The following is a 14,116-nucleotide window of genomic DNA, read 5'->3' on the forward strand; positions in this document are numbered from 1 at the left end:
AAAAAAACATGAATGGAAAAGAGTATCACAGTGATCTGTAAAATCATCAGTGGCATGGAGGCGGTGAAGAGGAAACAACTGCTCACTGTATCTTCTGATCCAGTACAATGAAGCAAAAGAAGTCAGGACATGGCAAGTTCACAGCAAATGAAAGCAAGCAGCTCTTCACATCAGCGTCAGATGAGACTGGATGAAAAAGCTGAACACAACTGTATGGACCTTGGATCTGACTTGGTACAGCTGCTCTTATGCTCTAAAATGTTAACACATTCCTGGAAATTACTTCAAGTTCCAGAGACTGCCTAAGGGTTCTGCTGCTACTTTTTACAATAAAAAGCAGCTTACCTGGTGCAGAAACTTCTTTTATCTATGTGTTCTCTTCCTCTTTTCTGTTAGTGCTTCTGTTTCACAGCAAAATCTGTATCATGGAGCTCTCAAACACAAAACCCAAAAGCTAATCTCTGATGCAACCTCCTTGCAGCATCTTGTCAAAAGCTCAACAGGAGCAACTCTTGCCTCCATTCTTACAAAAGGATGCTGTCCCCAGCTCTGTGCCACCACTCTTGTCCTTTGATGTCTTCAAGACACTTAAGGTCAGCAAGTTGCTTGAAGGTATGTTACATCTCTATGCTTCTTTGGTTCTTGAGTAATTCCAGTTCTTTGCACCATGCAATCAAATCCCAAATAGCTTCTGCTCACCTAGTAGTACCTACAGAAGAGGTTCTTCAGCTCTGGGATGTTACCAAGAGACATTCAGAAGTTCCCATGCATGCTGAGAATGGAAAATTGCACAATGCGTACAGGGACACCTGATAGTGGCTTTCAGCCAAGCAGACTACACAGAGTACTGGAAGTAGCCCACATTCACTAACTACCCCAGCAATTCCTAGTTTTCCCCAAGACATCAGCAGGTCAACAGTTAGCACCTGCTTTCACATAGCTAGTGAAATGCAGCTGATTGAGATGGGAACAACTGGGACTACCTCATTATTAAGGTTTCCTAAAGCATACAATATCTGAATTACTTAACATCGCCCCTAAACAAATGAAATTATTTTGTGAGTGGATGAAAGCAGCAAAATAAACAATTGAAGAAGAAGCACTTTTAACATGGTGAACTTCTCAAGGCTAGTCAATGGCTTTTGTTGTTTCTACAAAAACATGGATACAGAAGTACACCTATGTAGATAGGTTATGCCCCATTCCTTAATCTGGAGTAACAGATGAGTATCTGCCTTTGTTTCAGGTGGCTGGCAGGACAAAGATTTGCAATTTTTATATCGGAGAGTGTAGGAAATGTATTCATTAATTACAGGTCAGCAACACCTTCCTGAATGCTTTGGTTACAGACAGTGCATTTTAAAAGGCAGTTTCTCTAGCTTTGCTAGCAGATAACACTGGTGCTTGGAATACATGTATTCCAAAGAATCCAACTATAGATAATATAAAAATACCACCTATGCAAAATAACTAAATGCACACTTACCTAAATACATAATTAACATAGCTGCCTCAACTGTTACGCTAAATTGTAAATCTTGAATATATTTATTCTACCTTATCATACTAAAGTGTCTGCTATAAAGAGTATGCAAAAGAGTATGAAGCGTATGTATCATACAGGAACACCTCCCACTGATGCTACATACATACATACAGACAGTATACTGTACACTCTGGATTGCTATACTTACATCCATTTTCTGTGTTTAGTAATGTAAAACAAAAATCTATGCTTATTCCAGATAGTACTGAGGGGTGTATAAACATCTTAGAGATACCTCTACTGTTCATGTTGAAATCTTCTCTATGGTCACAGCAAGAGACATACATCATTAACCAGGAAAGCAGCTAACTGGCTTGTTTGTCACATTCTGTCTTCCAGCCAAGTATTAAATAAAATATCCACACATTTGGACATTAGGAAGACTTTTTTCACCAAAAGAGTGATTAGACATTGGAATGGGCTGCCCAGGGAGGTGGTGGAGTCACCATCCCTGGAGGTGTTTAAGGAAAGACTGGACATGGCACTCAGTGCCATGGTCTAGTTGTCATGGTGGTGTTTCGTTATAGGCTGGACTCTGATCTCAGAAGTCTTTTCCAACTGATTTTGTGATTCTGTGATTCAACCTGTAATTAATTTTTCAGTTAATTTCAGGTGCTACTTACATTGGGAATGACCTGGCGGCCGTGTGTTACTAACACTACTCTCAAAGGAAGAGTGGAAGTTGTGTATAGTTTCCTGTAAAATCTGTCTCTCTCGACCCTGTAAAAGAACAGTAAAATAAAATAAGGTATTCTTAAATTTCTGTTTAAAAAACTAATTTATTATGAATTCACAACAAATGTGTAAATAATGTGTGTCTATGTTCAGCACACTATTAGAAATAATAACAAATCCTTACCTCACAGAGACATATAGAAAACCTTGTAGTAATCTTTTCCTGACACTACCAGACACCAATAGAAACATTTTTGTTACTTTCTTCCTATCTTTACTGCATGTCTTAGCATGGAACATCATCCACCTCCCCTAATTTTTAACCTCATCACTACTGTTGATCTAAACTTGGGGAAATTGTCTGTGGTTTTTTTGTCTGAACTTCCACGATTAGAGAGCGAATGGACCTCCAATCTAAAAAGGCTGCTGAGAAGCTTCAGCAGGCCTAATCAAAGACAGGTTCCAGTACAAACTCCCTCTGACAAGAGCACTGTTAACTGTACACATCTTAGCAAATCTGTTAATATTGATATAAAATTCAAAGGCATTAAAAGTGTAAGAAATGAGAGAAGAGCTATTTACCTAATTACAGAGGAATCAAAACCTGTTATGTTAACCAAAGGACACCTTTCTGCTTATACTGCATTCTCTAGCTGGACTATTGCAGCCAGATGATTCTTTTTAGCACTGCTGAAATCCATCAATATTCAGAAACTGCAATATTGCTCCTGTTTACAAATAGCTTCTTCACTGGACTAAGAAGGAGTTATTGAAAGAGAACAGGAAGTCCCCCAAAGGAAGATTTTTCACTAATGAAATACATGAAACACTTTGCTTGGAAAAAATTAATTTAGCTTTTCTAACTAACATCTGCAACTGAATTTCAAAATGTATGTTGAATTAATTATACAAACAAGCCTTGAAATAATTTACTAAGTACAGTACTTCAAAATGTACCTTTCCTGCATTCAGTTCAGAAATAGCTGCCAAAATTTGCTGTCTTGATCCATCAGTTTTAATACCCAGCTCTTTCAGATCACCATCAGTAAGTGTAAGAAAAGCTTCCATATCCACCTGTATATTAAAAAACAAAAAGAAGAAATAAAAGAAAAAAATATAAGACAAATTTACCTATGCAAAGATTCATTACTACAGGTTAAAAGTGGTTTGTTAGGCTTTTTAATCATATAGACTTACTGTAAATATTGTGCAAAAAGTATTTTTAATGAATTTCCAGCACCAAACGGTACACATTTTACCACTCTGTTGTAAAGCTTCTAATCTGCTGTTAATCATTTAACTAATCGTGATAGTAAATCTAAGATATTAATGGATTTTTAGTTTTTTTCCCCATCGATTCCTATTAATACAGAATATATACACTCCACAGAAATTCCTCTGCCTACAGTAGCAGCTACTTGAATATGCCTAAGGTTTCCCTCTTTTCTTTTCTTCACCCTTTTCCCCTAAGTATTTTTGGAATTTCAGAATATTGTGTTTACTTTTCCAGTGTCCCCTGAGAAAAACCTAGGTTTTGTTCATATATCAGTTTTTATTAACAACATATCCATAAGGCTGTGATAAGAATAAATATCTAAAACTTTTCATATTGATATAACCTTCATACACAAAGCATATTAATTCCTACAGAATGCTCCCTTGCCTATCATGCAGGGGAACAATAATAACCCAATATATTGTGATGCAGCTAAATTGTCTGGACTTGTGCTGAATCCTGAACTCTGTAGCAATGTCAGTTTAGTGCATGTCTATTCACTACCCTTTGCTTTGACCAAATAAACACACAATATTTGCTCCCATCTGATCCTGCCTTTAAGACTGCAGTGAATTAATTTTACTTATTTTCAGCAACATTTCCTTTCATTGCATCCTTTAGCAAGTCAATGTCACCAGTCTCATCTACCAGGATGCCTACATTCCCCAGTTTAATTCTCCTTTTGCTTTTGCAGAGTGGATAAAGAAGATAAAGCAGCCATCTCAGTGACTCCCACCCTGCTGTTGTCCATCTGCAAATGAGGTTCCAGCTGTGATTCCAGGGATGATACAGTATGTCCTATAAACTATTTAGCCACATTGGATAAAGATATATATAGAAAAAGCAGAGTGTAAAAATAGAGAGGAAAAGAGGAAAAAAAGCCCTATCTATATAAAAGGTGCAGGTTAAGAGTAAAGCTATTTGCAGTATCCTGGAGAATGCCACAAATACCACTTGATCCATGTTTCAAGGTCCTCTCTGCGATCAGGAATGGTTATAGAACTTGAAATCTGGGATTCTGGATCACAAATCTGATGCAACATGTGTTATACCCTACTTCCACCAAAACAGTAAAAAAAAAAGATCTTTTAGAAGAGACATACCTCCTGTTCCTCAAATATAGGCTGATATTTCTCAAGTGACAATTTTTTAAGGATGCCAGTCAGCTCATCTGTAATAACATAAAAAAAAAAGAAATCAACCTCATGGATTAGAAAAGATTTTAATCATCTCAGTATTATGAACTGAAAATATATATTAAAACCTGTATTTCCTGTAATCATGTATGGTAACAAAAAACCAACCACATTTATTCTCCATTAGAAATTGAAATACTGGCTTACTCTGTTCTCACCTACTTACATAGACTGTAATTCCATCTAGTCTTACTTTGCTAGGATAAACACCATTGTATTGCCCTTTCTACCTCATTAAAAGGATCTTACAAAACCAAACCAGTAAGGAATACCTAAGCACTTCAATGTCTAAAATGCAGGTGCTTGGCCCCAGATGGCTGACCCAGATTGTGCAGGTTAGACAGCAAAACTCCTCAAGCAGGCAAGGAACTGAATGGCCTATTTCTGTGTCATCATCCAGGAAGGTAAAGTGTAGACCAAGCAACCACACACCTGCTCATTCAAAAGACCATACAACACAGGTCTTTCTGAATCCTCTTCTCCTCATGTGCCTGACATCCAGGCATCTTGAACACAGACAGCTGAAGCCCAGCTAAGATGAAAACTAAAGTTTTACAAGCTCAGCTTCCAAGGCTAAGAGCACTTTCCTCTTAAAGTCTAAGGAAATTAAATGTTGCAGGACCTGATAGTGACTCTTCCCACACATCTAAAATGTGATTAGTTAAAAAGCATAAAAGCACTTTCAGAATAACCTGACATTACCTCTCTTAATTATGCATTACCTCTCTCAGCTAAAGTTTTCTTTTTTATTACTTTGCTATTTAGTCACGAGTAACTAACGATCTGTTTTTTCCCCTTAAGTAGCTAAGTGGTCAGTTAAACTAAGAAGTCAGAGTCAAAATGAAGAACATGAATTATTACACTATAAAATGAAACTATATTTAATATTCTGCATATAAACTCACTTTCATTTTAAGGACATCACTAGTCCATTGCCAAATATACTTTGTTTTCATTTATTTAACTTCTTTGTCTTTTGACTTTCCCTTTTCTTTCACCATCAGTAGCAACAGGAAAGAGAATCTCACACTCTAAGCTTCTCAAAAGACATCAAGTACCTCAAGATAAACACACCGTTGTGTACTATTTTGGAAGACTTCTTTACATAGAAGAGTCCACAGACAACTGGAGAGAAAAATTCTAGTTGAGTCTTATTTTCTGCTAGGGTTTTGCTGCATTTTTTTTTACATTAAGCTCACCTAACTTGGTATGCCTAACATGATTTGCAAAAATTGACATGGTCTCAGGCTAAAAGCTTTAGTACCCTGACATTAATCCATGGGAAAAGGTAACCAGTTTTAAAATTGTATCATGGGAACTTCTCCACATTGTTTGATGAAAAATATCATCTTAGAGAGAGAAAAGAGGATGTGCATTAGAAGATCTTAGATATATTATGAACGTTTTTTTTCTTTTAGGGTGTTAGCTACCCTTGCGTTTTTCATCATGCTGGTGTGCTTAGACTGTAGGCCATACCACAGGAAAAAACTTTCAGGGTCTCTGAGCTCAGTCTTACTGTCATAAACAACTGTAACACCAAACACCTTTCACACACACACAGACTGCTTTCAAGTGTAGGCCCTTCATGTTCTCTCTTCCTCTATCCCTCTTCCAGTTCCTGTATTATTACACTAAGGTTGAAAAAACCTGAAACCTCTCACTTTTACAACGTTTGCTTAACATGTTTGTCCTTTGCTTTATCACTCTCATTTGCTCTACATTTACCTTGTTTCCTTACCCACATCCCTGGAGCAAGCTTAAGTTCTTGGAGCTCTTAGTGATTTTGCCATGTTACTCCTAATAAGCACCTTCTTTTATATTAGTCTGTAGTAGTAAGGTAAGATTACCTTTCTCCAAGTTTTCAGAGCCTTCTTTTACTCTCACATGGTTTCGTCTTTCATTATTCTCTACATCACTGGCTCTCAGCATAGAGCCAAGCTGTTGATGGTCCACCAAGTGGTTGCCTAAAAAGAAACAAAGAACACCTCTGAACCCTGCTGCCTATTGTTCCTTCACAGTAACAGTCAATGCAAATCAATTTTCTTATTCATTTAAGTTCACTTGAAAGAAAAGACAAGTTAACACTGCAGACCTTCTGTACTTATTCTTCTGATTACTGCTTGGCATATCAGCATTTGTACTGCTACTGCTGAATCAAATCAGAGTCAGAGAAGCCCTTGAATTAAAGGAGCACTTAGCTACAAAAGCTTGCAAACACAATGAACCCAGAGCTACTTGAGCTACTGACAAACAACCTTCCTACAAGGGAACTCACAGTATCTTGGCATTAGTGTGTGGTCACAAAACCCAGCTTCACTAGGTGAGATGAGAGCAGCTGATGGCTTGGGGAATTAGTCTCATTATCCAACAGTGAGTCCTCTTCCTTTTATGTATCTCTTAATCAACGACTCTTATGTTATCAAGTCATCATTATAAAATGGCACTAAATGTGAAAGGATTTGCTCCAGCAGTCACTAGAATATGTTACAGCTAAGCCATGAGAAGAGGACAGAAAGAAGATCAAATATCACCTGTTTTTAGTGTCAAATGGAATTACAGTGTGAATGGACAAAGCTGGCATAAGTGAAAACAAACCAAAATCAATGGAGACGATTTCAGAAAAAACAAAAATAGTACAAAGTGCCTCCATTTCTTATTTAAAAGGTTCTGAGTCAAGTTATTTTCTTCATTTTTTTTGAGATATTTATAAGAGAAAAAAAAGTTCTTGATATCCTGTTTCCAATGCAGTAAAACGACTTTTTAGAAGTTGCAATTTAGACTTTAAAGTCTAGTTTAAAAGGTATTAATCTTACTGGAAAAGTAATAACATTATCATTCTTTCTTATGACTTTAGTTAAAAAGAGGTTGTAATAAGGTTATTTTGGTGATTTAGAAAAAAATATGTACTACAGCTCTTAATCAACTTCATGTAGCTATAACTCGCTATGAATAAAAAATGTGTCTTTGTAGTGATGTGCTCCCCTGCATTTACCAAAACACCAAAAAAAAGTTCTAGTTTTGTACCCTCAGCAAAGGGTGAAAAACAGGACTTAAGCCATGAAGGGGGAAAAGGAAGGAGGCCATTTAAGAGTGGCCTACCAACATGTTCTATGCTAGCTTTGAGATGACACCAGTCTCTCTGTAAATGGAAAAAATCACAGGTTTTGGGAGAGAAAAAGGCAGTTATTATTGCAGGAACGCCAATCTCACTGTAAAAACCACCATAATATATTTTCTAGAAAGAAAAGAGACCTCATTCTCATGCAGACACACACACAAAGCAGTACAGTTACAGCTTTAAACATGCAGTGCTCTTGATGAATGAATGCCCTGTAATTACAGTGAGGTACCCACCATCCTCTGTGATAGTACCACTGCTGGAGCCGTTGCTCTTGGCGTGTCTGTGAGAAGAAGAGACAGAAGACTCTGTGTTTTGAACCTTAGGAGATGGGGAAGGTGACGGGGAAGGTGTGAGAGTTGGTGATGTGCTTTTAGACGTAGATGAAGTCCCAGATGGAGGTCTTTTGTTCATCTCCAGTTTTTGCTGCAGTTAATGATACAATCATTTCAGTTAAAAAATAATCAAAAAAGTGTTTACCTATATATGATCCTTCAATATTACTTAAGTTGCCTGTCATTTCTGCAGAGCATATAGTCACAACTAGAAGTTTCTGCTTGATGTATATTGAAATAATTGAAGCAATAGTGATTTTATCCCAGATGAAAGTCTTGTCTCCTCAAATTCATCAAGAAAAATACATTTGTTAAGGCTGTAATTTTGTAATAAGAAAATTATTTCTTGTAAAGCAATATTGTCTAGAAGCACTACAAGTACTCTTTTTCTAAAAGGACTGCTGTAGTTTAAGTCCAACTGGCAACTTTGTACCACACAGCCTCTCAGTCACCTCCCCATCTCCCATTGACGGGCAGGAGAAGCAAAAGTAAAGCTTGCAGTTCAGATAAAAACAGTTTAATAACAGAAACAAAGTAAATGACTTTGACTATTCAAATAGGGATTTTCATTCAGAGATTTCATTAAATAAATAAAGCCTCAATTAGAGATTCTCAAAGCATATGAGATGCTAATTTAAAGTAGCACTTCATGCTGGGTTAACAAGAAACATGTAGCAAGCATAAACTAAGTTTTGGGCGCATTAAACCCCTTGCTGCACTGGAATGGAAGTTTCCAGCCAATCCTGAAATTTATTATTACCTAACAGGAGTCAAGTGATTTATTAAGAATTTTGCAAATATGGAACACATTTGGAGGCATGGAAAACAGGAAAACACATGAGTTAAAATGGGGAATAAGAATATATGTGTGTACACATATCATCAGTCTTTTCCAAAAACAGTCAATGCACCTCATCTCCTAAATTCTTTGATCGACATATATATTTTGATGTCTGCACTGTATGACCCAAAAAGAAGGTGATTTTTTCCTGGATTCCTGCATTCAGAGTTTAAATACCTTTTGTCACTCAGACTACTACAACAAACTGATAAAAAAGTTGATCTGGGTGTGAATGACAGAGGTTCCTGTCTTTACAATTTTGCCTCTGTGCTGTGGCATAAATGGAACTTTTCTAGTTAATGAAAGAGATGCGGATTTATAATATAAAATTTATTTGAATGGTAACATTCTTCCATTACTCTATCCCATGTCAGAATATAATACTTCCTTAGCCCTGCACTGAATTTACTAGAAGTAATGTAACATGATAGAAACCTGAGAGGTCTCTGAAGAGCATCATGAACTCATTTCAACTTTCTGTCCCAAATTTCCATCTAAATTGTTATTGCCCCTTTGTGTTTCAGAATGGTCTTCCCTCCCTAGCACATAGTCTGCAGCCATTTAAATTACATCTTCCTGAAAAATGTTACTCATATTTTTCTTTTCCTTTCTTTAAAGCTTACACCACCTCACCCCTTTAGCAAAATTGATCAGTGTAATATCACTGCATTTTTAGATCAGCTATTTCCAAGTTTAGACAGCATGATCCTAATGGGAGGACACATGCCATTCCTCAATGGATATAGACATTATATTTCCAGCATTTACATTGCTGATTACAACAACAAAGTAGACTGCTAGCTTTTGCAGTCAGTGTGGATCCATATTTGATTGTGTTCTCCCAACAGAAATCTCCAAAAATCACCTCAGTTGAATGATACATGAACATCTATAGTGAGATCCACACTATGACATGTTTTGTTACTGGTGGACAGAATGAAACTCTTCTAGACATCTAAGCAAAAAGCACCAGAAAAGCTGTTGCCTTTCCAAAACAGTGGCAAAAATGTTGTTTAAAAATCTTTTGTTCAATGGTATGATGAACAGCCTTTCCAGAAGATGATCTGCAGCACATTGCACTTCAGTACTCCTTTATCCCCTAATATATCCCACTGTGAGTGGAAACAGTAGTTAGACTTCTCAGTGGCAGCATTGCTGCAACACAAGGCCATCTGCAGCCCAAAGCTCACAGGTATTATCTCTTGGTGGGCTGATTAACATAACTGAGAAAAATGAGACTTTTGGGGGGCACACAAGGAGCTCTTCTGAAATTATTTCCGAGCTAAAAACAAGCTGAGAGGACATGCTGAGAGTTTAATTAAAACGGTCTGGTCAGACCACCTCTGAAAGAAAAAGCATTTGGTAGCTGCTCTGCAGAGAAGACTTTAATGAGGGGAGAGGATGATAAAGGGGTTTTGTCTACAGGAAAAAGAGACAGATCATTTATAACTCAGGGAGCAGTTACATGGGATAAAAAGGGAGGAAATATTATCATATGCCAAAGAATTGATATGAATCCTTAGGCTTTGGTGGTCCCACTGAGTTAGAAATTTTAGCTCCCAGTCTCATCTTTGAAAAGCAACCAATAGGCCCTCCAAAATCAGGACTGACAGGTCAAAGTGACTATTCATGGAAACTGTTTCAGCATTGGTAATTGCACCTTTTCCTGATTTTTGTCCTCCAGAAATTTCCGAACAACTTCGCAATTTCGTTTATCATTTTTATGTATTGATTAAATACGAATATTGTGTACTGTTGTCATATAAGACATCACAGAATGAGATTGCAGAAGTATTAAGTTTATACTCTGGTCATTTTTGTTTCCTCAGGCAAAATTTCAAGAATCTCACTGAAAGATGCAAAGAAAACAAAACAAAACAAAATAAGCTGCTTGGAGATTACATAGCAAAAGTTGGAGAAATTTTGCTCTTGCTCACATATTCTAACATTTGCAGAATAACAGGCATTAGAACATAAACCCCAAATTATGTGTTTTCTTTCTCTTGCTCTCTGAAATGTAATGTTTCCCTGTGTAAATAAACCCATCAATTTCTCAACAGCATGTCACACCTGCTGTTATGATGCTGCTTTCAAATTTGTGTCTCTGCAGATCTTCAAGATTTAAAATCTTAACCCTCAAAAATGTTGTACAAAGTAGTTAAGAACTTCAAAGTACATGCACAAAAACGTGCAGGTCATGAGGGTAAAGCTACTCATTCCATGGAATTGACAGGGAAGTCAGCACAGATAGTACAGCCTTGCGAGCAAAACCCGACTTTGGTGATGACCTGATGTTTGAAAGTAACACCTTGTGGAGCAGACTGGATACATGCATGTTGCTGTGCTCAGCATATCCTGGTACAAATTATGTCATGCTCTGCATTCAGGTTGAGCCTTTGAAGGGAAACTAGCTAGAGAAACTAACTATACCACTTCAGGGTAAAATCCAGGAATAACTAACATAAAACACTGGATCCTGACCATAGACAGAAATAATGAGAAACCATAACAGTGCAGATCTACCCTAAGATCAAGCATTACATTTACTGTTTTTTAACACAGAGTGGAACTAATAATAAAGTAAAATCATGTTTTATTATTAGGTTTCATCTTCTGTAGACTTGCACTTAAAAGTAAGGTTTGTAGAGCTGAAAAGTTTCCACGAATGTAACAAGTGTTCATTCATTTTTGGCTGTGCAATGCTGTGCACCAACCACCCATAACTGAGATATGACCTATTAAAATTGGCCAGTTTGGAAGTGCAAAATTTTACATTTCCTGTTACCTTTACAACATGTCCATTGCCAACAATCTGAGCACACTGCAAATCTGACAGAGTAGATGAAGGAGTTGACTGGACTGGACTGTGCTGTTGGCTGGGTTTCTGTTCAGGTAAGCCTGCTGCTTTTCTTCTTTGGGCTGCAATCTGAGACAAAACATTATCTGCACTGCCACCTAAAACAAAAAACAGAATAAACCCAGTAAAGGAAACCATAATTTTGAAATGTTTGTTAACTCTCAAACATTCACTTTCATTTAAAAACTGACTGGATGAAGCAAAAAACAATTGTAAGGTTCAGATCTGTCCAGCAGCTTCCAGAAAAAACAACAAAAATCAATTGCAGAAGAGAGAAGCCATCCCTGGCTTCACACACACACACAGCTGACACCCTTAGATATAACTTTCATGAGCCACTTCACCATATTGTCTTCAATAACTAATGGTAAAATGCTTGCAGCTTTGGTTTTAATTGAAAATAAAATTTGTTTAATTGATTTGAATTCAAAAAGTAAGCAACATGTGTAGGAGTCAGCTCTATGACATGCATGGCACAATGACATGGGGTGGGCCCAATAAAATCTGCATGAGCTGGGCCGACCACTGACACTTCTGTAACAGATGTGAGGCTTCTCTGCCCTTAGGTAGGTGTTCGAAGTTCAATCCTGTGACCACTAAATTTACAGAAGCTTTGCTTTTACAGTGGTAGGAGTGCTCAGAAGAGGTTTAGTATCTTCTACCATCATCACAAACACTATTTTTTTACCTGAATAAGATACAAATTAATTTCTTATTAAAAATGGTACCTGATCTGTTATGCAGTTCTCCTCCATGCCTGTTAATTCCTGAGATGTTATTGGATCCACCAGAAGAATGGGGAGAATGGTTGAAGTTATTGGAATTTGAAGGAGATGCTGGCCTTCTTGCAAATGTTGGTAATTTGACTGGTCTAGTACCTTTGCTAACAGATGTCTGGAAAACAAAATGAAAAATAATTTTGTTCTTTCTTGAAAAAAATAAAGATCAAACTTCAACTGCTATTTTATTTATCCCAAGTTCTGAAACTTTCACTGAAGAACAAAAGGGATACCAGAAAGAATCTTATTTTACATATACATATATACTGAACATATACTTATATATATATGTATTTATTCAATGAAAAAATTACACTATATTAAGCCATTAATTCTTCTTAATCTTTGGCCAACACAAATGAGCACATATGATGCACCTGAGATATGATATACACAGTATTCTGAGCAGTGGGGAAGAAAATATATCACCTAAAATGTCTTTCCTGCAGAATCCTGTCTTTGTCTCTCCCATCTTAAACAGCTACCACCAACTTCTCATCCATCATATCTTTATTTCTTACAAATTAAGCTGCAAGAAGTGATATAAACTTTCTCTCCACCAGCTGTATTTTTATATTCCCTGCAATCTAAACAGCTAGCTGCACCACTTTATTGAGTTTTATTAACTGAGGCACTACTGATCCAGCTACACATTACCCAACTCCTCAGCCACATCCTCCTTCATTTCTTTTTCTTTTACACCATTAGCCACTGACAGCCATCTGACATATGAGCTTTTTCATGTCTCTTATCCTGTTGTCCAAATCACTTCTTCCAACTCTTACTGCTTCCCTCCTTCCTATACCCTTAGCAAGACACTTCTTTCCTCACAGAAGGACTGATGGCTAGTCCTCCCCTACTTTCCCTGCTCCTCACTTTACACACACACCAATTATTCAGTTATGTTATTACAACTGTCCTTTTTGGGATGATAAACAGGTACCTTCCTGTTACATCACTTCCCTTCTAATAGTCTGCCTTATTCCACCTAAATCACCTCTACCGCTATTAAGCTAACTGCCACTTAAAAAAAAGAAAAGAGAAAAAAAATCCTCCTAAATGTCTTCCTTGCCCCATTTCTGGAGCTGACACTGAAATACAGTTCTGGACTAGTCTTCTACAGTAAGGGGAGTAAGCACTTCTCCTTTTTCTCCAACTACAAAAGAAAAGGCTGTCAAGGTTGTTTTATTTCCTGTCTCAAGACAAACCACCTATTTTTCTTTCGGTTTGCATTTTCACTGAAAACATTGTAGAATCAGGAAAGCTCCTTCTATTAAAAACAGAAATAATTGAGACTTTTTCCAGTCTTAAAGTAGTTCCAATTTAACGCTATGTGCCTTCAAGCCCACTTGATCACTACTCACTACAATTTTATCTACTGCTAATCTTTCAGAATATTATGTCTGTATATTGGTCTTACTGGTATTTCTTCCTCCCTGCTCAGTTCCTAAAAATTGAGCAATTTTAATTCTTCTTTTTCTGTCCTTGGTCTT

At 37.0% G+C, this 14,116-nt stretch overlaps 1 protein-coding gene across 1 annotated transcript in view; it reads right to left on the bottom strand.

Moving 5' to 3' along the window:
- Nucleotides 1-14,116, bottom strand: part of ANKS6 (ankyrin repeat and sterile alpha motif domain containing 6) — a 48,623-nt gene that overhangs the window by 11,745 nt on the left and 22,762 nt on the right. The window contains exons 11-17 of the mRNA XM_017739080.1: nt 12,573-12,738; nt 11,773-11,942; nt 8,048-8,237; nt 6,541-6,657; nt 4,601-4,668; nt 3,179-3,295; nt 2,170-2,266 (exon numbers count right to left, since the gene is read on the bottom strand). Of these exons, the coding sequence (XP_017594569.1) occupies nt 2,170-2,266; nt 3,179-3,295; nt 4,601-4,668; nt 6,541-6,657; nt 8,048-8,237; nt 11,773-11,942; nt 12,573-12,738 (925 nt within the window). The remainder of the gene's footprint in view (nt 1-2,169; nt 2,267-3,178; nt 3,296-4,600; nt 4,669-6,540; nt 6,658-8,047; nt 8,238-11,772; nt 11,943-12,572; nt 12,739-14,116) is intronic.

Source organism: Corvus brachyrhynchos, unplaced genomic scaffold, assembly GCF_000691975.1.
Source record: "Corvus brachyrhynchos isolate BGI_N302 unplaced genomic scaffold, ASM69197v1 scaffold7, whole genome shotgun sequence".
Taxonomy (NCBI): Eukaryota; Metazoa; Chordata; class Aves; order Passeriformes; family Corvidae; genus Corvus; species Corvus brachyrhynchos.